Below are 25946 nucleotides of genomic sequence, written 5' to 3'. Positions count from 1 at the left end.
ATGTTTCCATCTCAGTTAAACTGTTAATGAGAAAAGATGCAAAAGTGGATTTCTCTTCTTAAAAAAATAATTTGATACAAATTTAAAATGGTAACAACTACTTGCTCTGACTCAGTGAAATTAAGTTTAGAAATCAGTGTTAAAAGAAGAGACAAAACATAAAAACTGTGTATTTATTTCCTAAAGAACTCTGCAAAAACTTGACTTTGTGTTCAGCTTAGTTTTTTATCCCCCATAATAAATACGTGAATATTTTTTATTCAGTCTTCCAACTGTTTTTGGAAGAAAAATATTTTTAAGCTGATTTTGTTTATATTCCAATGTAAACTATTTCCATTTCCCCTGCTAACAAATTTACAGTCATGATGTACCATACTTAAGAGAAAGTACAGAATATATCCATGCTCATCCACAAGTGCCAAGATTCCTGTTTTATTAACATCATGTACAGTATATAAGATTTCCATTATTCTCACATATACAGCAAATATTCTAGTCCTAATTTCCTTTATAAAAGCATCTTGATCCGATCTTAATAAAGATACAATGCTTTAAAAAAATCAAATGTATAGTACATTTGTTTCTGTACAGGTATGTGCAAGATCTCCTGACAAAAATAATACAGATATGGAATCCTGCAGCTTCACCATTTACCGTTTGAATAACACAACTTTTTGTCACATGATGTAAGTACCATCTTTGTAGTATTTCATAGATTCCAATTGTTGAGTCATTGCAAGGACGTCTTGAAATCCTGTACTGAGGCCAGACATATGCTGAAAATAAGCTTCCTTCTCTACTTGGACAGTTAGATTGTTTACCCCAGCATCTTTCAGAATTGCTGTAACCTGAATAAAACATCATGGCTAACATTAGTATTACAACACTTCATATGCATCTAACAATACTTTCCAATATTCTCAATATGAAATATTGCATATTAAAAATATATTATCATAAAGAATTTAAATTTCCCAGAAAAGTGAAGCCTGCTTCATAGAGCACAGCTTTGTGATTTCTGCATAATGGGTAATTCTCAGTGCCTTGCATAAGGAAATAAACTCCTTTTGAAGATATTTAAGACAAAAACAAGGCTGAAAAAATTAGTAAGCAAGCAACAAACCCATGATTAGCATTCACAACCCCCTAGTTCTCACTAAGTGCCTGTTTTGAAACATGAAACTAGCCTAACGTCCTCCTTCTCTTCTCACAGTAGATATAATTTCACAATGTTTTTTCTCTTTATTTTCCTCTTTTTTGTTTTGTTTAGAAGTTTTAGCAGGTGACCCTTTTAGGCCAACCGAATAATTCCAAGCTGGCAGGCCAACCATTAGAGATCATCTCTGAAATGTTAACATAGTAATTTTTGTAAACAATAGTTTACAAAAATGAACAAAAACTGCAGCTTCAGACTTTACTCTATGACTGAAATAAGGATACAGAGTAAAAAATTAAGAGAATAGGGTCTAGAAACCTTGCACCTTACCTGCTGTACAATTCGTTGTTCCATCACATCTGAGACCACTTGCACATGTATTGTACCTGCCACAACACTTGCAGAGTGACACCAAAAATGAGGATCTCTGTAGGATATGACCCCATCTATTTTTTGAATCTGTAAAAAAAAAAAATAAATTACATTAGCAACAATTAATTTTAAGAACACTTTTTAAACTTGTGCATGTACATGCATATTGATAGCAAGTATTTCAGCCAGAAACAAAGCTTTATGGCAGAGCAGCTTTCCACCTAAGTCACACACAGAAATAATGTAGCACTTAAAGGCCACCTTGCTACTGTCAAGAAGTTAGAAGTCAAACTAAAGGAAAACCCTGCAGAGTACAATGCTTAATTGGATGAGAAAAAAAAAACTGTTCAGGTCACAATAACGTCAACAGACAGACCAACTTTGGCCTGGCCTTTTCAGCATATCTAGGGCATCTGTTACCACAGTATCCAGGATATCATAGCTGTACGTTGCTTGGAAACATACTTCCATAATTCCTCATTTTTTGAAATTGATCTTTGCACTGGGTCTGGCTGAGAAAGAATTAATTTTCTTCATAGAGACCTGCACAATGCTTTATTTTGGATCTGTGGCCAAGATGGTGTCGATAACACACTGGTGTTTCCACTCTTGGTAAGCAGTGCTTGCACATTGTTGAGGCTCTCTCTGATTTCACCACTTTGCCCCTAGTCCAGCAAATCGGCTGGGGCGAGGCCAGAAACTGGAAGCAGACACAGCAGGGACAGCTGGCCGAAGGGTGTTCTATATATTATAACATCGTGCTCAGGAATAATAGCTCATACAGGGGAAGAAGGACTCAAACAGAGGGAGAAGGACGTTATCAGCTTTCAAGGTGGCCACTGCTTAGACTGCCTGGGGATCAGCCTGCTTGTGGGAAGAGATGAGTGATTTCCTTCACGTCCCTTGCTTTCCTCCCCATCACTACCCTTTCCTGCACCTGTAAAACTTCCTTTATATCGATTCATGAGTTTGCTTGGTTTTGTTATTCCTTTTCTCTCCCCTGACCCACTAAGGGTCGCACTGGTTGTAGGGGAATGCAAGCAAGTAGCTGTGTGGATACCTGGCTGCAGCCAACCCACAACAACTGTATCAGCTGATATGAATGCAATTTTTAAATGTTTTTCCTGCTATTTAATTACTTGCTCTTCAACTGTTTTCAAAAAGTATGTCTTTACTCAGTCTCACAAAACTAGTTTGTCTTCTCTACTCAAAAGATAACACTCCAACCTGCACCTCACTATCCTTTCGTGACACAAGCCTTTCCTGACCAATTTCCACATTCTTTCATTTTTCACACAGACAAGAACGCATCTCCCCCTGTATTGACAAACAAAGCAACACGAGGATAGACTTCTGTTCCACCTCTAGCTGATGGCATCCTCAGAAGTCCATAAGTAGTTCTCTGACACCAAGGAGCCCTCCGCACTGAAATCTACAGTGCGATTTTGGGCAGATACTGAGCCAGCAGTGAAGACTAAGTACTGCCTTAGCACGGCAGGCAGGAGGAGAGTGCATTAGAGTGAGGAAGTTAATTAGCAAAAACAGCATTACTTTTCCCATCTTACCTACTCTGAACCAGCATGTCCTTCGTGGTATGAAACAATTAAGAAAACCTATCACAGGCTCAAGATAAAATCCTATAACCTGAATTGTACACATCAGCTCTCACCTTTTGGGAATTGCTTTTACTTTCTTAGCTTTAAGTACCTTTCTTACACTGCTACCATACTTATCTCAAATCATATGCTACCCATAAAAGCAAAAAACAATATATGGTGCCATTGAATAAAACCCATTTTGATATTTTTTTTTTGGTTACAAAACATCTTTATTCAGTAGAACTCCTATTCCTGTCACATCTCTGCCAAGTAGATTTAAAACAATTTGAGACATAAAGTTGTCTTGGACAATAGAAGCTCTCAAGCTGAACTGCTTGAGTTTAGTGATTATTAAGGGCAGACACAGCTTCACATGTTTGTATATGAAAGCATTTTGAATTTTAGTTCTGACCTTTTCTAAAGCAGCATGCAGATCTTTCTCCTGTTCCGGAGGTATCCTCAACAAAAGCACTTGACAGGCATCTTTCAACAGTGGGATAACACTGAGAAAAATCAATGTAGCAATAAAAAGAGAGCAGAGAGGATCAGCTATCAGCCATCCAAATTGTTGAATAAATATTGTGGATACGATAACACCAACACTGCCAAGAGTGTCTGCTAACACATGCAGAAACACACCTGAAAACAAAACACTGAATGATTAAGTTGAACACTTGTGCTTAAAATGTACATATATGCTCATTAGTGGTAACACAGTGGGTTTTATTGTAGTACTATCCCTTAAGGTAGGAAAAGGTAACTATTTGCCTAAACTACTACAAAATGAAACAAAATATTTAGTTTTCCTAATCACAAATCAATGGTAAAAAAACACCGCATTTTCACTCTACAGTACAATAATCCAGGCAGATTTTTACAAATTAAACAAAATGTAAAATGCAGCTTTATATTGTTAGCAGGATTATTACTATACAGCATCATCATTTTACTCCCTCCAGAAGAATCAGTGCACACTACTCCTCAACAGAAGAAAAAAGATCACTGGAAATGCACCGGCGTGCTACTATTGATAGTTATGAATTGTTTATTGTAGGCTAACTGTTCAGATTTTATAAGAATATGGTCTACCTACAGACTATAAGAATAATTAATCATGGGCATTATTTCCAGTGTACACTCAAAAGGTATAGAAAACATAATTTTTATACATTTGTAAAACTAGCACTTATTAACTACAAGGATTTGGAAGAATGCGTATAGGCAGACTTCACAAAAATATCTGTCAATGGAGGAGTCAACTGAACTATGACTGCTGTAAAATAACCAATGAAACATCAGTCTCTTAGCTAAAACGCTGGTGCTCCAACAAGTTTACACAAAAGCCCATTCCTTTACAGATTTTTGTAAGTGAAACAGTTGCTATAGAACTACCTTCTCACTAGAAAGAAAGAAGATTCTAAGCAGTAGCTATTCTGCAATTTTAAATATACTGGTGTCATCAGCTTCTAGTTTTAGATTTGGAAAACAAAATTTCATCTTTACCACTTTATCTTCTTAAACCCAAATAGAAGCATACTGCTTTACATCCCAGATTCCAGGTTTGCATTAACTCTTCCTGCTTCTTTATCCCTCCCCCCCAGTGATTTACAATCAACTGTAACATGACACATTGAAGTATGGCAGTAACTTTATAGACAGAGACCTTCTATTTGCATTTTGAGATGGAACTCTGAAATAATAACTTCATTTTTTTTCCAGTAATGTTTATGATGACTAGTTATTAAGACTGTAGATTAATGCTTTTTATTGGTCCCTGGGTATTACCCACATCTGAGAGAGCTGTGTGAAGAAACGATTCAAGCTATGTTTCTTCAAGTCAAACTCACTTATGAAAAAACACTTTGAGAAACTAATGTATACAACATTAATTGATTGCCAGATCACTTCTGGAGGAATATTTTAGGAATGGTACGCAGTACTGGGTTTGATTATGTAAATCTATAAATTCTGCTGGAGAACACCTACGTCACTTATGGTTTAACAATCCGTACTTGCCTCTCATGTTGGTGTTCATGCCTCCTCCAGAAGACCCGTGGGAATGTCCATGGCTGTGGCTGTGGTCGCTGTGGGAATGGCCGTGCCCGTGGCTGTGGCCATGGCCATGCCCGTGGTGAGAATGGCTGTGGTCGTGTGAATGACAGCCTCCGCGAGAAGCCCCGTGGGAGTGCGCGTGGCTAAAGGCACAGATACCAACAAGGTTTACGATCAGCCCTCCGACAGAGACTGGCTGTGAGAGGGAGAGAAGCCTTTAACATCACTACATCTTGCTAGGTGTTCATTTTTTTTTTTTCCCTAGAACATGGTAATCAGAAACACTGTACACCTAAACTAAGAAAAACCTGGAAGCATTAACATCAACAGAAGGATTATTCCAGTGTGGGCTCCTCATTAGCAAGATGTCAGCATACAAGCATACAGCTGGTTTCCAAGGAATTATATTTTCCTCTTAAAAAAAAAAAAAAAAATACAATTCCTCCTACACCTCCCCAAAATCCCACCCACCAACTACCACCAAAATGCAAAGCCTAACATCCAAAAATCATGACAAAGAAGGGGTTGGATTCATTTACTTTCAAAAAGAGAATGTGACTTGGCTACAAGCTTTGCTCTGCTGTCATTCATTGGCAAAAAAAAAAAAAGTCTAAGAATATTTAGGACATGTACAGTCACCTAAAGTTGCAGTTAACTGAAGTAGTAGTTAATACAATTACTGCATTACTGTTTGAGTTGTGCTTTTTATCTGTCTGCATATTTTTCTATACTTCTCTTGAAAAAAATACTGTAATAATACTGTAATTCCACCTAATACAGGAGCTAAGTAAGTCCTGCTTGGGGGCTACCAGATCTCTCCTTGGCTATGCAAATAGGACTAATGTACAGAGGGTAACACCCTCCCCACCTCCAAGCAGAAAAATTGGTAGTGAAAGTGGGACAAACACTGAAGATCAGAAAGACAAAAATAAAAATAAAAATCAGGCCCTGACTCTAGTAATGTATGCCTCTAATTTTACCTACAAAAAAAAAATTCACAATTTTTATGTAGGTAAAATTCACACACACATTGTGAAAACGCATCTTCTTTTCTGGTATGACATACACGTGAATTCACATGTGTGTCATACAGAAAACAAAGTCAATAACTACAAATTTGATAAATGAAGGCTTGGACTCACGATATTCCATGATCTAAACATTTAATTTCAAGAAAAATATACTATCACATTTTGAAAGAAAACCTAAATGAGGAGACCTTGAAGAGGCTTTGGAAAGCAGTGAAACACAGATGCTGTTAGTTAACTTAGTTACTCAACAGCTTCATGATTGCTTATTCCAACATATGAATCGATTCCAACAGCAACACATTATGAATTCTGATGATTTTTGAGTTTTCTTAAAGAAAAACTTTTTTTTTTTTTGTAATAACTGACATTGTTTTACATAAGCAGTAGAACCAAATTTAGTCTTGTATAGATTATTTCTTTAGTATCTTTAGTCACAGAAAGACAACCACCTATAAAGATTATGGCTGTAAAAACTCTTAAAAATCAATTTAACTTTTATAATTAAATTATATTCACTCCTATATATCTCCATATTTTAAATTTAGATGTGCTCTGAATTTTAAAATTGAAATTATGCATTTAAGTGTCGAGTCATAATTTAGATCTTGAGAATACAACTTTAGTCCCTTTTTTTACTTTAATATTAAACATGAGCATAAATGGACCATCAACTGCAAAACAGCATTCAAATGTAATGACACAACTTACAGTTAGCATATTTGTGTCTATGTCTGGCGGATCTACCAGTCTGGCCACCGATTCCATGAAGACAAAGAAAGCAATTACCATCAGGAAGAGGCCATTAATAAAACCAGAGAGAATTTCTACACGTCCATATCTGAAAGCCAACGTAAGTACTTTTGAGAGCAAAGAACGAGTATCCTGAACAAATTTCAAAGTAATAACAAATGAAGTTGTAAAATGTCTAATACAACTGAGGTTTGTTTTTTTTTCCTCTCAATGCCACAAAATCAAGCCTTAGCTGATTTTAGCTTAGCTATTTATTTCTGACCAATAGTTCACAACTGTCCATGTATCAATAGCACAATTTTAATAACACAATTTTTTTTGTAATATATGCCACAAACATAGGAATCCAAGCTGCTAAATGGCTAGGCACAATTTTTACTTATGTCATTGGAAGTGAAATCCCCATATGAACATCAACTTTCAACATATTTTTGTTATAAAATACATACATAAATACAATGATACAATTACTAAATATTATTCACAGTGATAAAGATTTATTTGTAGAGATTAACACTAAAGAAATTTCATGCACTTTTAGGCTGGGATAGGAGTGGAATTTCATGACCAGGAGAATAGAAATGACAGATAGCAAAAAACAAAAACAGAGAAGCACACACAATTAAAAACATCCTAAACATACTGTTATAGTAGGACATTTTGAAAATGAGCAAGTAGGATAATTTTCATGTAGTCATTAAAGAAGTTAATATACATACCCGTAGGAAAATATACGGGTTGCTTTCCACCTCGTCATCAGTGCTGCAAAAAGCCCCATCACTAGTGCAGAGCAATCAAAAAGCATGTGAAATCCATCAGATATAAGACCAAGGCTATTGGTCCATACTCCATAAAAAAGCTCCACAAAAGTGAAAGCCTAAAATGAAGAAAAGTTTGAATTTTTCCGTGAAGATTAAATTGTAATTTAACGTCTTGGCAGCCAGCCAGAAATTCTTTTCATAGTATGTCTGATAGTTTTCAAAAGGTACCATTCTAAATATTTCCAGAACATTTTCTTTCTCCTCCAATCAAAGAAAAACAGGTGATATATTCCAAGTCTATGAAGGGGTACTCTTGCACCAACCCTCCCTTAAAGCCTTAGATACATGAGTAAATAAGGACATCTATGTTTTCATTTAGAATTTGAAACTAATATGGTACAGACAAAATTTTAAGCACTGTCTCAAAACAGTGTAACTACTTTGATGTGATCTATCATGAACATAGAAAGCAATGCTGTTTATACACATTTCCTATTAAGTGTCTACACAAACGAGTACTCAGGATGGGTGTAATTATTGCAGTTTCAAAGTAGCTTCAAGTCAGCCACTTATGGACTCATTTTTCAAAAGTCGTTGTAAATCACTGAAAAATAAAAAAGTTCAATTGAAGTAGAAAAAGAAGTCCCATCACTCTGTCTAATTATAAGGGAACACTTTTTAACTGTGCAGGTGATGGAGCACTGGCACTGGTTGGCCAGAGATGTTGTAGAGTCTCCCCTCTTGGATCTTTAAAAGCCACCTGTGATGTGGTCTTGCGCAACCTGCTCTGGGTGCCCCTGCTTGAGGAGGGAGGTTGGACCAGCTGGCCTTCAGAGGGCCCTGCCAACCTCAACCATTCTGGGATTCTGGGATCTGAATCCAAACCTCCTATGAACACCCGTTTCATTTTATATATGTGTGTGTATTTATATACATATAAGGTATACAACCTGTCAACTTATAAATATCTGAAGGAAGGTAGTTGTTCTTCATGTTAGGCTAGCTTGAGCACTCTGTAAAGAATCAAGGATCAGCATCAGAGTGGCTGAAATACGTAGCCATTTACAAACGCCAATAGTTGACTAAATTAACTGCTATCAATTCTGCTCCATATTCCAAATTAGAGAGAAGAATTCAAAAAAATCCATTTTATTAAAAAAATGCAGCTGAAGCTATTCCCAATTACATCCTAGAACCCTGCTGTGTAAAAAATTTCTTCCCTGATTAGTTGACTGCTTAAATCTTAGGAATTAGTTTTGAGAAGGGTACACAAAGGAACATTTTTAATACAAACATTTTCCTTGTATGATTTACTATCATACGCATGATTTACTATTATTAACTGGTCTGCCTACAGACTTCCTTTCCTGTCTTTTACATTTCAGAATGGAATTTCTTAAAGTTGTAATGGATACTTCAGACTTTTCCCCATTTTATTGGATAACAACCAAGGAATGAACAGAGATCTCTGCAGATTATTCATGCCTATTTCATGGCCTTTTCCTATTCATGACAAATAAGCTAGAAATGAAAACTGTTTGGTCCAAAATGATATTATTCTATCCCACTCTTTACTATTTTGCCATTCCCAGCCAGGAAGGCCTTAATAGTTTCAGCTTGTCTACTGGTAACCTTGAGATACCTCCATCTTGAACAGGACCCAACTGTTGTTACTATTACACCTGTTTTTAGTTACTGGTATAACAGTTACACATAGAACCAGTGCTCCATTGTGACAAAGGATCAGTGTAACCTGCCACTTTCTACAAGATTAGCATAAAATTCTTCTATTTTAAGATTCAATCTAATGAAAATACTGTATCTAGGGTCATCAGAAGAAAAACAAAAAACAAAAAATCATGGGAAGCATTTAAATAGTAACTCTTAATACTGTACAACTGAGATAGGAAAAAAAAAACAAAAAAAAACCACAACACAAGAAGACTTACCAGATTTAGACACAGAAAATAGAAGATTTGCCTAGAATCATACTCTTCTAAGATCTGTTTCAGTGACTCTTTAATAAACCGGGGTAATGACTGAGAACTTTGCTGTATTGCATCACCCATGAAGTTGTACAGAGGAGTGCCTTCAGGGGAATAGCCAATAAGTGTGCCCTTCTGCCCTTTCCTGGAGGGGGATGACAGGATATTGGCAGCTGCAAAGAAAGTATTGAAGTTTTTGTTTTTAATGAAATAGCTGTGAAGCTTAGAAACAATGTGTTTTATCAGCAATCAAAGCTTACTAGAAATTTTAAGGCAGCATAATGATTGCCAACTTCATCTTAAGGTTCACCGTTACACTTCACTGTTACGTAGAATCAGATCATCACTTCCACAACAAAAATGGGTATTGTATTTTTTGTTTGTATACTAAAGGGACAACGTTGCAGGCTCTTTTTATTCAAAGGAATCCATAAAAAGCTCATTCAGAAGCATTTTGCACACAGCCATTTTTTTTACTGGCTTCAAAGAAACATGGATAACAGATATACTAAAAGAGAAATATAAGTACGTACATAAAATAAAGAAGACAGCACTCACTACCACTCCTCCAGAAAGAACGTGCTCTGTGCTTTCATGGTGTGGTGGTTTGTTCATAGCTCGAAGTTGGTCTGTTATTGGATGTGTCCAGAAGTTGCCAAAAAGCAGCGCACTAGTGAAAATAAGAAAGGATCCGTATCGAGCACACTTGGAAGCTTCCATCTTGACGGAGCATATGGACTCCACGTAGAAATCCAAGATCACAACAAAAAAGATGACTGTTATGAAAGGCATGATGAGAGAAGACCAAGACTCTACTTTACTCTGCAATGAAAACACATTTCAAACAGGATTGTTCACCATTAAATATTATATATGTTCACCATTACAGCATTAAATCCAGTCTACTTCCATTGTGTTTTAATCAATCCATCAGTTCTTTAATATTTTCAACTGATCATATAAAACCAACGTTCAAGCTACAGAAAGACAAAGGCATCTGTGTAGCCTATTTAAAATACCTTCCTGTGCTTAAAAGCAATGCTATGTGCAATGCCGTGCTTGCACTGTTCTATTATGCTTCTAGTCTAAGCATGAAGTCATAATTAACATGTCTTTTCAATTACAATATATACTCCTCATGAAAAAATAAAACAAAATCTGTATTTATAGTAATTAATCTATGTTTAATGTCAGTAAAAGAATCCAGGATATATTTGAAGCTAGAAAGAGAAAATAATGTTATCATATAAAAGAGAAAATTAAGGTATCATACGAAGATGCACATCAAAATATAGAGGAACAACTTCAATCACAGCTTTCTAGAAGAATAAAGATGGCAAATTTTGTAGTTTAAAGTTTTTCTTTTAAAACACACTTAAATTGCATTTCACAAACAGAAGCATTATGAAAAGTGATTTATTTTTGCCAGTGTGTCCTTGATATCTTACCTCTGTTGTCAGAGAGAGGACGATGACCCATGGGCACAATAGAAGGACAGAAACAAGATGAGACAAAGCTTGAAGGCGTTTGGCTCCACCTACATCTACGGAAAGCTTTCGGGAAGCCATGTGAAAACCAACCTTACAACACAATGCCAGTACCAGGAGCAGTACTCCTCCCTGGAAAGGCAGAGAGATCCCATCAGCATTTCTTGTGAGTCTAGTATCTCACTCTAAACAAAGTCATATTTACATGAAAAAGGTTAACATGTTTTCCTTATCAACTGAAAACAAAGACGGGATATTTCCTCTGATTGTTAGTCTAGTTATAGCAATAATACATAAATTATAAAGCAATCAATGTACACGATTATACTGTTGCATTATCCACAACGACCTACTTTTTTTTTTTTTTAAAAAAAACAAACCTTGAAGTTTAAAATTCACAATAACATTAACTGGCATACAACAGCAGCAAATTGTCAATGAACAACATAGAGGAGAAAGAGAAATAATAAAAAATTGTTCTTAAAATACCCATCCTCCATTATAAAACAAAAGAAGCATATAAAACAAAAAAAGCATACATAAACTTCAAAGGGTCATATCACTTTGGCTTCTTTCTAGTATTTCCAAAACTTTGTCAAGACGCAAAAACTATAGTGCGCGTTTAGTTCTACTTTGGAGTGGGAGCATTGAACTTTTTGGTTTTGATTCAGGCTTTTCTGAACTCTGAGCTGCTGAAATTTTTACCTACAAAACTCAAGTACCCATCATCCTACTAAAATGCAAGAAGTAATTTACCTTGTGATCTGCAACACCCAGGAAAGCAATGACTGTATACAGAACGTGGGTAAGAGCACTGTCATGATGCCCCTCAGCTAAACATAATTAAGGAAGTATTTCATTAGATGATTTTTTTTTCTCAAACCAAAGAACAGGCAGAAGTAGTGAAAGACCACAGAAACAGAAATAAGCAAAGTAAGTGTTACAAGTTTGGGAGATACTTAAAACTCATGAAAGGTAAAAATATTTCCATAGAAAATAGTTAATAATAGTTTAAAACACAAGAACATGTTCACTATCAAATATTGCGTATCAGTCAAGATAGAGTTTACATTAATCTTGTCAATGAGACTTAGAAAAATACACTCAATAGCATTGAAATTCAGTTTTTACTAAAAGCACTAAAACGGCAATGTGTGTCTAAAAAAATGATTTATAAAAATGTGTCTATGATCTTTAAAAATGTGTCTAAAACATGATCTGTATTTTTTCAGTTTATATATACCTAAAATTTAGAAAACTAAGAGAAATTAGACACTGATTAGAAAATTTAGAAGACTAAAGAGTAATTGACAAGCACAATCTAGCAAATACTCAACTACTGATAGCTTTTGGGAAAACTACTTACTAAAAGGCACTCTGACAACGAATTTAATTAACTGAGTTTTAAGTGAGTAATCAATACTGTTTCTGAATATACCACTTGCATCTGTAATTCCATGTTTTCACCCTTCCTCAAGAAAGTTTACTTTCACCTTACTGTTGTTCCTATGACTGTGTTGTTACTGTTCACCCTTAAATACAACACCTCTTTCCAGTAGGCTTCACTTTGCTGAGACCTGGTTGGAAACTTAAGAATCCACATACTTAGTGGCTTTGGAAGCTAGGTTTGGAGCACAAGAACAATTTTTCTCAATATAACAGAAGGGCTGCCAAGCAGGCTGCCAATCGTTTACTGCACACACTGAGGCTACAGCCACTATGTACAGAATTTCTATAAAAGGAAAGCTGACCAAGGAAGCAATCCTCAGTGGTCTGATATGTACAAAGGGCAAGGCAGCCTTTAACTACTACTGAACTTAAAACACAGCCACAGATTTTATCGGCAAAGCAAGCAGTGCCATTCATTCATCTGCAAATACCAGCATTTAGATGTGAAGTAAAATCTTATGCTGTAATATTCTTGTAAGCTCAGATTCCTATCAAGAAAAATAAAAGTATATTTAATTTGGTGCATTCAAGTTAGCATTCTATTCTCCCTGCTCCAGTAGAAATAAGCACTTGTTCTTAACACACAGCAAGAAAGGATACGATGCTCTGCTATTTTAGCCATGAGGTCATCATTATCAAAAAGTAGTAAGCAGATGACAGCAATGATGAAAAATGCAGCACCTCTTGTCTGGAAGAAAAACAGTTACAGTATGCTGTAAAAGATTAATGTCAAAAATTCTAGGAATTCTCCCTCCCAACCACCCAGTCAATGTAGGCATACTTTAGTTCAGTAAGAAAAGCATGAAGAAAGAAACATTTCTGCAGAAAGCTGACTGTGACAACATAATTTCATATTTATTCCAGTTTCCAGATTTGTTATATAACCCAGGGTAAATCATCACTCTAACACACAAGAACACTGAATCTTATGAACTTCAGATGTTTGCTAATTTCTTTACAGTGTATTTCTGCCTGTCAGAATGTACAGCTACTTAAGCCTTATATTAAGCCTTAATATTCTGTGTAGTATCAAGGAGCTATAAACAAGATCTAATTGATAAACTGTAGAATTTTGTCCTAGGGGAGGTAAAGGCTACAGCCCTGTGAGAAGGCTCTAAGAAATCAGACCTCTGCAGGTACTTTCATGACGAAGAGACAGAAGTGATTATGAACTCCCTCTGCTGCCTGAGAAGTCTACTTGTTTACCCTGACTTAAAATACTGCAATTTTGGTATTCATCATCTTGGCAAAACACTGACCTACAGCTAAAAGCCATTATTACAATTCATCCTCTGAACTTAAACACAGCAATCACAATATTGTTTTGGAAAATTGGATGACTTCCTTTTACCACAGTTCCCTTCATAAAGCTGAAACATTCAGAGGACAGGATTTTCAATCCCATGTTTCTGCTATCTTAGACGTGCAGCTTAACTGTTAGGTGTAATCTACTAAGATACAGATTAACAAAGAACTTCTCTCTCGAAAGGTAAGCTCTAAGCTTACCATTGGAGTGATTGGCTGGAGAAAGAATTTATCATTTTGATGAACAGTTTCATGCTGCACGCCCTAAACAATCTCAGCTTGAGGAGGTGAGTGGGTGTGATACAGCATCATAAGATAATTGTGCTGTTGATGCTACTCTAAGAAAAACCTTAGAACATCTTTGGTTCTCCAATAGAACTTAAAAGGCAATTTTGAAACTCAAAGCCTGAGTCAAAATCCAGACTTTTTCTTATACTGCAAGTCCTCTAGCCTCAAGCATACAACATCAGCAGGTATTTTCCTTCAGCTATCACTGTTTTTGAATGAAAGTGACCAAAGACTTCTAAATGCTGTGATCAGTTCATTCCATTTAGGGCTGATTAGGCATGATTTCACAGTATCTTTTGAAATTGTGTGTGATGGGACTGACACAAAAGATGTCTTATGTATAGGTCTGATTAAGTGAAAGGGAGGGCCAAGAATTCAGCAGATACAGGCTTATACACAAATTAAAGCAGTTACAGCTTTTTAGTCAGAAAAATAAAGCATGTGAAAAGCTTCAGATACCAAGTAGGTTAGGCAGGAATTTGTGTCGCGGCTGTCAGTGGCTAAGGGCCAAGACCACTGCATACATGTATGTCCTTTTGTTGGTTTGAACCCCAAATCCATTTACAAAGAATGCTACGTGCAAAAATTAAGGTCAAAAAACCACACAGCTACTACGAAAATTGGTCTAAAGCACTCTTTGTTTTGGGTAAAGTAATACTTGCATTTAAATACCTTTGCTGGTCCTCCACCTGAGCTTGTGAACAAGACACTAAGGAGTGATAGCACAACCACATCACTATGTTCAAATAGCAGCAATGTCCTATAAAAAAAAAAAAGTGAAATAAATACTCAGGTCCCACCTCCATTTGAAGGAGTTTGCTTCAAGAGCTTGACAGCAAACATTTCAGCTAAAATTCAGTGACAGCGAGGTTAGAGATTTATCCTGCTGTTCGAACAGCAAGTTTAAGCAGCTCAAAAGGATAACTGCAGATCTATTTGTCTCCATCTGCAAGAGGTCTAACGAGTGACATCCAAATATATCAGAAAAAAAAGAACTTCTTAAGACAAGTAACAGATCAAAAATACGCATTTGTGGACTACTTTAAACTGTAACTTCCTTGTAGTAATGCAAGAAAGTAGTAACTTGCTCAAGATGGAAAAGTTAACAAAAATTACTTAAAAAGACAAAACCTTGTTTACAGTTAATATATATTTACCTGAGTGGTCCACAAAGAGTAAGGCCAAAAAACCACAAGAGTGAAATGATGCATCCCACAATGGCATGCTTAAAAATTTTGATCCACTGCAAAAGAAAGGTATTACATTATTGTTTTCTCGACAGTTTCAAAATAGACGTCATAGACATTCTTTCAGCTGTAGAAATACAGAGGAAAACATATACTCTGCAAGTTCTGCAAAATTTAGAGTACAATTATTTTTTTCTTATCTACTTTGCCAGGCAGCTTAGGTCCGTTTAAACGTATTAGGGACAATTTTTACATTTGTTTTCTACCACAGTACTAGATTCTATGATACAGCTCTCACAAGAACTCTTAAAAAAAAAAAAAAAAAAAAAAGAGCATAAAGGAGCATTCTAGATATATACTGAAAAAATTGAAGTCCGTTTAGAAATTAGCATTGTTGACAGGTACCTATCTGATAAACATAGACAGCACTAGATAAACCATCTAAGATACAGAAACTTAAACCTTAACTTTACGAATATTTATGCATGTGTTAAACTATTCTTAGTTTAACACGTAAGTTTATAGTTCCGTCATTCAATACGTTATTAACTTTAAATGCCAGTTTAAAAAAAATCAGTTTGGAAATGCATTAAATGAAACAAACTCCCTATGACTAACATCACATCTTGAAAATTAATTTTTTAAGATTTATTTTTATTTTTTACTTTTAAGCAAAAATGAAACCATAAAAAGATTTTCTGAACACGAATCAAAGATGCAATTTATTTCTGTTCACTTTAAAATTCTACCACATATGGCTAATCATGAAAGCAGTTAAAATTTGGAACATTTCTGAGGCTATCCTTCAGATTATATCCAGTTAGTACATATTCTGGTAACTGAGCATGGATGAAGTTTTTGCATACACAACTACATGCAAACAAGATGAATATGGGACTGGTAGAAAAAATTATTTCTTACAAATGAATAGATTGCAGTCTGAGCCCTGCTCTTACTTCTCAGGATGTTAGGAACTCCACATGGTTCTTAAGAGCAGCTAGACTTGACCTCATTGTAACACTGCCTGCAGAAAGCACTCTGGTGGGTTAGACAGGCACAGCTGGAGCACTTTGACACCCCAGCAGACCAGAAATTGCTGTTTGGGACTGTCAAAGTCTGCTGAGCCGACTGAGCTCTTTTCAACAATCCAATCCTCATACAAACAAATGCGTGCATGGAGCCAAAGACCAATCTTTTGCCAAACTATCTACAGGAACTAACAAAAGCTAAAAATGTTGATTGTATTTTACAGTGCAGTAGACAAGAAGTCAGTTACATACTTCTGGAAATTGTAACCACATCTGCCAAGTGGAGGAACCTTTGTTCCTCTTCCTGAGTGATTTCTGGTAAGAGCCATGTTGTCAGGAGTATCTACAAAGATGTGAACTACTATTACATATGTCAACTCACCTGACGCTTGGTTACAACCTTTCCAGAAGAAAATGGTTTTTGAAATAAAACCATAAAAAACGCAGACCTGTTAAAAAGAGAAGGTTTTCTCTATTAATGAATTAGCAGTTAGCTTCTTATTCAAACCAGCTCTCCTCATATCACACTTTGTTTACAAAAGAGCTTCCTCTATTTTTCACTAAAAGCCCACAATATTCAGTTGTATTTTTCAGATACTAGTAAAAAGTTGATGATAAGTTTGGTTCTGGTCAGTTTTACATATAAGATCTTCAGGAAACAGTCAATGACCTGTTCTGAATTGGCCCTGAATCCAATTCAATGCCATGAATTGGAAGGGACCCACAAGAATCACTGAGTCCATCTCCTGGCTCCACAAAGGACACCCCCAAATCAGACCAGATATCTGAGAGTGTTGTCTAAATGCTTCCTGAACTCTGTCAGGCTCGGTGCTGTGCCCACTGCCCTGGGAAGCCTGTCCCAGTGCCCGACCACCCTCTGGGTGCAGAACCAATCCCTAACCCCCAGCCTGACCCTCCCCTGTCCCAGCTCCATGCCGTTCCCTCGGGTGCTGTCGCTGTCCCCAGAGAGCAGAGCTCAGCGCCTGCCCCTCCGCTCCCCTCGTGAGGGAGCTGCAGGCCGCCATGAGGCCTCCCCTCAGCCTGCTCTGCTCGGGGCTGAGCAAACCCAGGGACCTCAGCTGCTCCTCATACATCTTGCTCTCTAGACCCTTCACCACCTTTGCAGCCCTTCTTTGGACATTCTGTAATAGTTTTATGACCTTCTTTTATTGCAGTGCCCAGAACTGCATACAGTACTTGAGGTGAGGCTGCAGCAGTGCAGGGCAGAACGGGACAACCACTTCCCTTGGCAATCTAGCAATACCATGCTCAAATAAATCTACCCTTGGTTTATAAAACCCAGAATAACTGATCTCAGAAAAATGTTTAGGAGAATGTTGGTGCAATAGTAATAATGTACCTTCTGTTAGCAAAATGCATACACCCAAAGACCTCCTCACATACTGAATGCTGACTACAAAGTCCTGTTAGAAATGACAGAAAACAAGACATTGCTTCCTCAACTGTGATCGGGGAAAAAAAAGACCACACTATTTGGGAACACACTACTAAAAAGCCCAAAAACGTCAACAAAATTGAAATAAAAGGGAGGAAATGAAGTTCCAAACATTTCAGTGCTGCCAACCTACAGAAATGCTTTTCCACATTGTATCAGCTGAACATGAAGTAGGACCATTCCTGTATGTTATCAAAGGCTGGTTCTGTATATTTGCTATCAATTTCTACACTTTAATTGTCAATCAGGGAAAAACATCAGTTGAAGCTTGTAAGATCTACAAGAATACAAGTTGTACAGGAAAGCACTCATCTTTTACTTCTTAAGAAAATCTGGACACACCTAAGTTTTCTATACCCAGTATCATCATAAATCATCAACTCTTAAGTAGCCTTTTGCAGTTTCTGAAGTTATTACGAGTGCAGACAAGAGAGAAAAACACTGGTGTGATCAGCACATTTCCTTGATCCACCTGACATCCTTTTCTCCTTGATCGCTCCACAACAAGACAGTGCCCAGTGCGATCTTGACATGGACCCTGAGCCCCACAGCCACAGCGTGCTGCGCCAACAGGCGCCTCCCCGGCACACTCACCCCAGCTTCACCACGAAGATGAACTGCACGAGGTGGACCACCTTCAGCAGGTCGTAGGACTCGAAGAGCCCCACAGCTTTCAGGAACTTCGTGAAGCACAGCAGCACAACATACCGGGTCAGCCTGAGGGAGACAGGACAAAATCAGCACTGGGGACTGCCAAACACCCCGAACCCCCTCCACACCTCTCTATACACCCCCCAGACCTTTCCACACACTCCCTAACCCCCTCCACACACTCCTTGACCCTTTCTACACAATCCCAATCCCCTCCACACACCCCCCCAGCCCTATTCCACACCCTCCAGCCCCCTCAACCCCTTCCACACACCCCCCAACCTCCTCCACACTTCTCTACACCCCCCCAACCCTTTCCACACAGACCCAATCCCCTTCACACCCCCCTTCCACATACCCCTTGGCCCCATTTCACAACCCCCCAGCCCCTTCCACACCCCTCTATACCCCCAACCCATTCCACACCCCCCGCAACCCCCTCCACACCCCTCTACACACTCCCCGACCCCGACCCTTTCCACACCCCCCTAACCCCCTCCACACCCCTCCCGACCCTTTCTACACCCCCCCAACTCCCTCCACACCCCCCCCAAAACACGTCACGGTTGAGGCCCTGCCTCCCCTGCTCCCCCCCCAAGGCCCTCTCCCCTCACCCTCCTCCCTCCCGCCCCCCGGCGCGGCCGTTACCGCGCGCTGGGCACATCCACGGGCCCCAGGACACCGCCGGCGGCCAAGGCCTGCCCGCTGTACTTCTCCTCCATGGCGGGGCGCTGCGGGCCGGCCCGGGCCTCCCCCGCCGCGGGGGTGCCTCAGCCTCGGCCGCCCGCCCGCTTCCGCGACCCCGCCGCCGCGCTCTGCGCATGCGCCGCGCACCTCAGCGGCCGCCGGAAGCGGTCAGCGCTGCGCGGCGGGAAGGGGAGGGGCGGGAAGGGGAGGGGCGGGGGGGAGGGTCATGGCGGCCCGGCGGGAGGGGCGGGGAAAGGCGGGAAACGGGGGGGTGAGGGGGGCGCCATCTTGGGTGTGAGGGGGGCGTGAGGGTTGTGGGGGGGAGTGGCCGTTAAATGTAAACGTAACGGATTGAGTGGGCATTGAGCATCAGCAAAATAAACTGGAAGAGTTCTTTGTCTCCTCAGCTCGGTTTTTTTCGGGCAGTGCACGCGGCAGAGCAGAAAGCTGCCCCTCCACACGCCCCTCCTGTGCGCCCAGCACCCCCTGGGACCCGGAGGGAGCTGCCAAAGGCCCTTCCTCAGGCCCCTGGCTGGGGTTTGTGCCCGGGTTAAAACAAAAAAAAATCCCGTTCTGGGGGTAGGTGCCCACACTGAGGAGTCAGAGGTTATGGGTGGGCTCGTACTCTCTCAGCCCTGGGGCAGAAATGTCAGCCAGACACAATGCAAGACACAAAGCATCCCCTGTGCTCTCTCCAGCAGGCAGAAGGGGGGCATGGGGGCAGGTTGCTGCTCCTGGTGGCAGCTGAATCCCCTCCCTGCCTGCCTCCACTTCCCAGGTCCCTTTATACAGCCCCCTGGAGCTTGGGTGCTAACTCATCAAACAGTGCTGTGGATGATGGCCCAACCAGGGCATGCCAGCCTACCATTGTTCTACAATGACCTCTGTTAAGAAAAAAAAGATAAAATCTCTTGCATGTATATCACAGGGAGTTTTGCTAGAGTTTTTTTGTGACTGTTGCTTTCACACCCTGTACTCTAGATTTTCTCCTTTACTTTTACTGACCCTCAAAGGAAGCATGTTTGTTCTTGAACTTGTGCATAGTCTATGCAGCCTGTTTTATCACAGTTTTCTATGCTGTGTGATGCAGTATAGTAAGAATCCAGTAGGGCTCAGCAGGTGTAAGCATTTCCAGTGTCCTGAAAATGTGACTGGATTGTACTATCTGATATCAGATGTACATTGCAGATGTTACCACTAGTAAAAGGGTAAAAAACAATAGTTTTCGTTTTTGAAGGACACTGTGCTACCAGGAATCTGATAGAATAGATAGTAGTAATCGGCTGCAATGTATCACCCCTTTCCTTCTGAACAAGCCAGTCAATATACAAAGCCTTGCAAGTTCTGTGCAGTAGAAGATGAGAGTGACTGTGGACTAGTATTTTTTTGACGCAGTCCTGTTTATGTAGGATGTACAAAGCCTTTTTCTGGCTGTTGTAAGCAAGAGGAGAGGATTTCCCTGCTCGTCACTCCAAGCCTTTTAGTGAACACTCCACCAAATATACATTGTCTTTTACTTTTCCTCAGGACAGTGCTGCTCGTTCTTTACTGACTCTCTTCATTTTTCTTTGCACTTCAGCATAGTCTGGTATATTCCTAGGTTGATAGATAAATTTCTAATTACATAACATGTGGGGATCATATTTTTATTCAAAACGCATCAAGAACTGGAGTCTACCTCCACCAGCCTGGTGATTCAGTGATTCAGCCAGAAATATTTGCATATATGCCTTGCAATTTGCCTGAGAATTTTCATTCCTTTAAATAACCAATTATTTGTGCTCCCACCGGTAGTAGTGTTTACAGTCAGCCTTCCTCCCTTGATGTCTCCAATTTTGGATAAGACATCTACATAACCATGCTTCTACCTAAACCTATTTTTTCTTGTTAAACTATTATATGGCTATAGCATCCTGGCCTGCATCAGAAATATTGTGGACAGCAGGACTAGGAAGTGTTTGCCTCTCTGTACTCAGCCCTGGTGAGACCGCACCTCAAATCCTGTGTTCAGTTTTGGGCTCCTTGATTTGAAAAAGATATTAAGTTCCTCGAGCATGTGCAGAGAAGAGCAAGGCTGGTGAAAGGACAAGAAAACAAGATGTATGAGGAGTGTCTGAAGGAACTGGAGTTGTTTGGTGAAAAGGAGGCTGGGGAGACACTTCATCACTCTCTATAACTACCTGAAATGAGGCTGCATTGAGGTGGGTGTTAGGCTTTTTTCTCAGCTGATAGGATGTGAGGCAACAACCTCAAGTTGCCCCAGGGGAGGTTTACAGCAGATATCAGGAAAAAAATTATTCCCATAATGGGTGGCCAAGCACTGGAATGGACTGCCCAGTGAAGCAGAAGTGGTGCAGTCAGCATCCCTGGAAGTACTTGAGATGTGTGGATGTGGTACTCAGGGACATGGTTTAGTGGTAGACTTACTAGTGTTAGTTTGGACTTGATGAACTTAGGATTCTTTTCCAATCTAAATGATCATATGATTCTATTTATTTGTGCGTGTGCTAAGTTGCTGCTTATGATTTTCTGTTAATGGCCAAGAAGCTGGAAAGTTCCCCACAGCACTGAGTTTTGATATATATCCTCAGCAACCTGTCTGACACCTAGGGAGTTTTACACAACCTCCAGCATAACAATAGGAACTCTGCACAGAGACTGCTTCACACACAGACAAAGTGGAGCAACATCCTGCATGACTCTTGGCCTGTGTGAGAGCATATAGAAATGCTACAGAAGAGCACAGGGAACTAAAATGTCCTGTTAAGCTAATGGAAAAAAAGGAGGCAAAAGGTTGGAAATGTTCATATCTGATCTAACAGCTTTTTTTTCCAGCCACCGTCTAACAAACTCCTTGACACATGATTTGGGTCCTTTGTTCAGCACTGAGGCAGGAAAAAGAAGTTATAGAAAGCATCTAATATCTGAAGAGAGGTGGAGTTTGGAAGGAATGGTACAGAGAAAGGGATGCAGATCATGTGTCTCAGAGAGAAGAGACCAGAGAGGGGAGAAGAAAGGGCGCTGAAACTACTGGCTGTGTCCATTTGAGGTCTGCTCCGACGAGCAGTGTGGGTTGAATGAATCTCAGTGTTGGCCAGCTGCATCTTCAACTGAATCCAAGTAATAACCTAGAGGAGGCTCTGACTGGGGAGAGATGAAGAGATGAGAGCACAGAGGAATACATCCGCTGGAAAATTAAAACTTCAGAATTTCACATATCAAAGAATGTCAGATAGCAAAGGCTTATTATCATTATTTATTTATTTATTATTTTCTTGTACTTTTGGAAGTTGTTGCCAGTGCAGGTGGGGGCCTCTGCATAGCAAGTGTAATCCCATTAAAAGAAGTGCAGGCTCTGCTATTTCATCTGCTTTTTGGGCAGCCCTTAAAAGTTTAATCCACCGGTCGTAAAACCTCACGGTTCACAAGCCTGAAGTTCCCTGACAGGGATCCAACAACCAGAAAACATCGATGGCGTTTGTAGGCAGGAAAGATGTTTAGTTACGTGTCGTGTACACTGAGTCCGGAAGGGGGAGATGTTGCCAAACAGCAGAACAGGACTACAGAACAGAGAAAACTTGGCGTTTCATGGCAGGAGTGGGCTGATGGCCCCGGAACCCGCAGGGAGTGTGCGTGCACCCAGGGTAAGAGTCAAGCTGCTGGGTCAGGGCCACGGGGATGGTGCGAGAAAAAGGCTGGGGAGGCAGAGAGAAGAGCACTGTGGTGCCAAAACTAGGAGAAATCCTCACACAATCTCCCAACACAAAAATAGAGGGGTGAGTTAAATGTCAGCATTGCAAAGGCTGCGGGATGCAGGAGTGGACCCTCAATGCTTTTTGAGGATGGTAATACCTGGGTCGCTGGGGCAGGCTCCCTCCGGTCAGCGTCTCCTGCCACTCCTGCCTGGTGACAGCGTGCACAAGCCTCGTGTTGATGCAGCTGCATGGATTCTGTCCTCTGCCTCTCCAAGCACCCCCTGAACACGTCTCAAGCACCTGTGCCTGTTGGTATAGAATCATGGAATTATTAAGGTTGGAAAAGACCTCCAAGGTCATCTGGTCCAACCATCACCCAACTACCACTATCACCCACTAAGCCATGTCCCTAAGCACCAGGTCCAACTTTTCCCCAGGGATGGTGATGCTACCACCTCCCTGGGCAACCCATTTCTTTGGGCTGTGGTTTATGCTGGGGGTCTGAGATTGGAGCAGTGGCATGGTCTGGCAGGACCCCTGCCCCACAGGAACCATTTTTTTCTGCTTCATTGGCTGCTCCTGCCTCACCAGTACAAGCAGGAGCATACCTAGGATGTGGCCTTACATGCTAGTTGATCATCTCTCTCATGGTATTCATGCACTGGAAGCCCATCCCTTGAGCAGGTTTGTCAGTCTTGAGCATTGGTTTGGCCAAGAAGTGTCTCTGTGTCAGCAGGTAAGCTCTGTTATGTGTGAAAATGTATCGTGTCTCATTAGCTGTGAAAATACACATTACTATACCCCATCGGGGCTGGCGTGAAGACTGTTGAACTTGGATGTTCATATATTCAAGTGGAGCAACACCGCTCCAGAGATGGCAACTGCCCTGCTGTAAAGACATGAGGGCTGATTTAAGAATAAATTTGGAGAAGAAAAAAATATCTGGGGAAACTGGTTAGGATTGTGTTACAGGTGGAATTACACACTTCACTCATGAGAAAGATGTAGTGATGTGTGTTGTGGATATGCTGTAACAATCTGATGGATTTTAATTGTAAACAAGGCAGCAACTAAAAAGATTTGATGTGGTAAGGTGCACATGGATATCTCCTGTACAGAGGACAGGGCTGTGCAGGCTGTCGGGAGACCCTCCCATTGAGTCGCGAGGTCCAGAACAGGCCCTGTCTTGCATTCTGAACTGCTCAGAGAGGGGTCTAGGTACAGCTGGACCTACCCCCAGTCCTGGACTTCGTCAAGAGTTTATATCTGAAGAGGTTATCAATCGGTGCAGATTACTACTCCACAAAGCATACAAAGTGTCATCAGGACTCACTGCCGGGTATGTTCTCATGACTGCGTAGGCTAGCCTTGTATCTAGTATTTCTCTTAGTAGTAGTGAATTACTCACCCTTTCCTTTTCATTGGTGTCTGTCAGCGGGTGGTCTTTGAACCTTGAGGAGCCTGCCTTGAGAGGCATCCCGGCTCGGGGAGTTCCTAGGTCACAGCCCACTGCGATGCTGGAGAGCTCAAGGGGTTCTCACTTAGGATCTGTTTATGGGATTGCCAGATAATTGGCTTTTAGATTGTGTTTTTCCATTCTGGCCACAATTCTCATTAGGCAATTCTGGTGTTTTTCCACCAGGCGCACAATTCCAGTGTTTCTCTGATTTTACAGCTCTGGTGCTTTCCAGATCGGGCTGTGGTCCAGGCCGCAGGAGTTCTCAGTGTGGTCAGGGGGTGCGTGGCCATCCCACCTCGCCATGCTTCTTACAAAGAAAGGAACATGATGTTGGCATATCCTGAGATCGTAGGTTGGCCCAGAGAGCTATGCTACTGCAGACTGTCCAGGGGAATGGTCAAAATAAGTGACTCTTAACCAGAGCAGAGAGGGAGCCTGTTTTTTCTGCAGGGGCAACTGAAGGAGAGAGAAACTAGTTTCTTGGGATAAATAGAGCCAAACCTGGAGACCTGGTGATGAGAAAGAGAAGCCACATCCTGAAGACATGGGTGTCTTGGATATTTGAAAAGGCTCTTATTTGAACCCTTCAAGACATGCAGAAGTTGTGAGAAAATCAAGTCACAAAAATAAGTGCAAACATTTTATATTACTTTTAGTTCTGAATGTGTATTTTGCTATTTTGTATTATTTTATGTATTTATTTATTTTTAGGGAGTCTTGCAAAGCTTGTGTCTCTGTTTGCTTGAATACTGCATGCTCCTGCAGACTTGATTTGTGAAATCAGAAATGAAAAAAAAAAAAAACCAACAAAAAACAAGTTGGAGTGTTAGCAGTGGCCCTCGGATAACAATGAAAATGTGACATGGTAAGAAAGAGAACGCGTGCCTAAGAAATGTTCTGTGCAACAACAGGCCAGATCACTGCCGCAACTTAGTGTAACGAGGGGAAACTTAAAAGTGAAAGGCTGAGAGAAATTCGGGAGGATATTTTTTTTTTTTTTCCCCACTAACTGAGAAGTTGGGGCAATTGAAGAGAAAATGCTTGTTTCTAGAAATTTGCCAGTTTCTAAATGTCTTAGTTATTTTTGCTATTTCCAAAACTACAAATTCCAGCTGAGTAAAAAAATTAATAAAATAAAATAAAATAAAATCCCCTGCTGCTGAAAGGAAAAGTACTTAGCTTAGTGCTCAGTAGTGAGCTGCAGAGTCATTTCTAGCTTGGTCTGTTGGTCTGTCAGGAAAGACGAAGCAGTTTCCTTCCGGGTGGAACAAAATGGTTTGTGTGGGTGCCTGTGCCCCAGCCACCGAGCGCAGAAGTGGTTTTATGAAGCAAGCTGTGGACCCCGATCTGCTGAGGAAGCAAACCCAGCACTGCGATTAATGTCCATGTGGGGGAGCTCGGGCAGAGCTGTGCTGCAGTTGGGCATTTATTCCAAGTTGTGCTTTTCCTAAGAGTTTTGTTTAGAAAATATCTTAATAGCTTTGTATTTATTGAGTAATGGTGGCACAGATCTCTGTTCCAGGAAAAGCTCACTGGGATTAACTAAATA

At 40.1% G+C, this 25946-nt stretch overlaps 1 protein-coding gene across 1 annotated transcript; it reads right to left on the bottom strand.

Annotated features, from left to right (window-relative positions):
• Positions 1 to 410: 410 nt before the first annotated feature.
• On the bottom strand, positions 411 to 19400 carry SLC30A5 (solute carrier family 30 member 5). The gene is made up of 16 exons (XM_027446518.3): positions 19205 to 19400; positions 18500 to 18622; positions 16832 to 16898; positions 15392 to 15477; positions 14907 to 14994; positions 13242 to 13329; positions 11949 to 12025; positions 11154 to 11324; positions 10239 to 10527; positions 9670 to 9878; positions 7679 to 7836; positions 6918 to 7047; positions 5143 to 5374; positions 3539 to 3765; positions 1487 to 1615; positions 411 to 848 (listed from the first exon to the last, which is right to left on the bottom strand). Exons 1-16 carry the CDS (start codon positions 19276 to 19278, stop codon positions 678 to 680), a joined length of 2319 nt encoding a protein of 772 aa, XP_027302319.2. The 5' UTR covers positions 19279 to 19400; the 3' UTR covers positions 411 to 677.
• Between the last annotated feature and the right edge of the window lie 6546 nt (positions 19401 to 25946).

This window comes from Anas platyrhynchos, chromosome Z (assembly GCF_047663525.1).
Source record: "Anas platyrhynchos isolate ZD024472 breed Pekin duck chromosome Z, IASCAAS_PekinDuck_T2T, whole genome shotgun sequence".
NCBI lineage: Eukaryota > Metazoa > Chordata > Aves > Anseriformes > Anatidae > Anas > Anas platyrhynchos.
The sequence above is the reverse complement of the archived record's forward strand: the minus strand, read 5'-3'. Positions and strand labels throughout refer to the sequence as shown.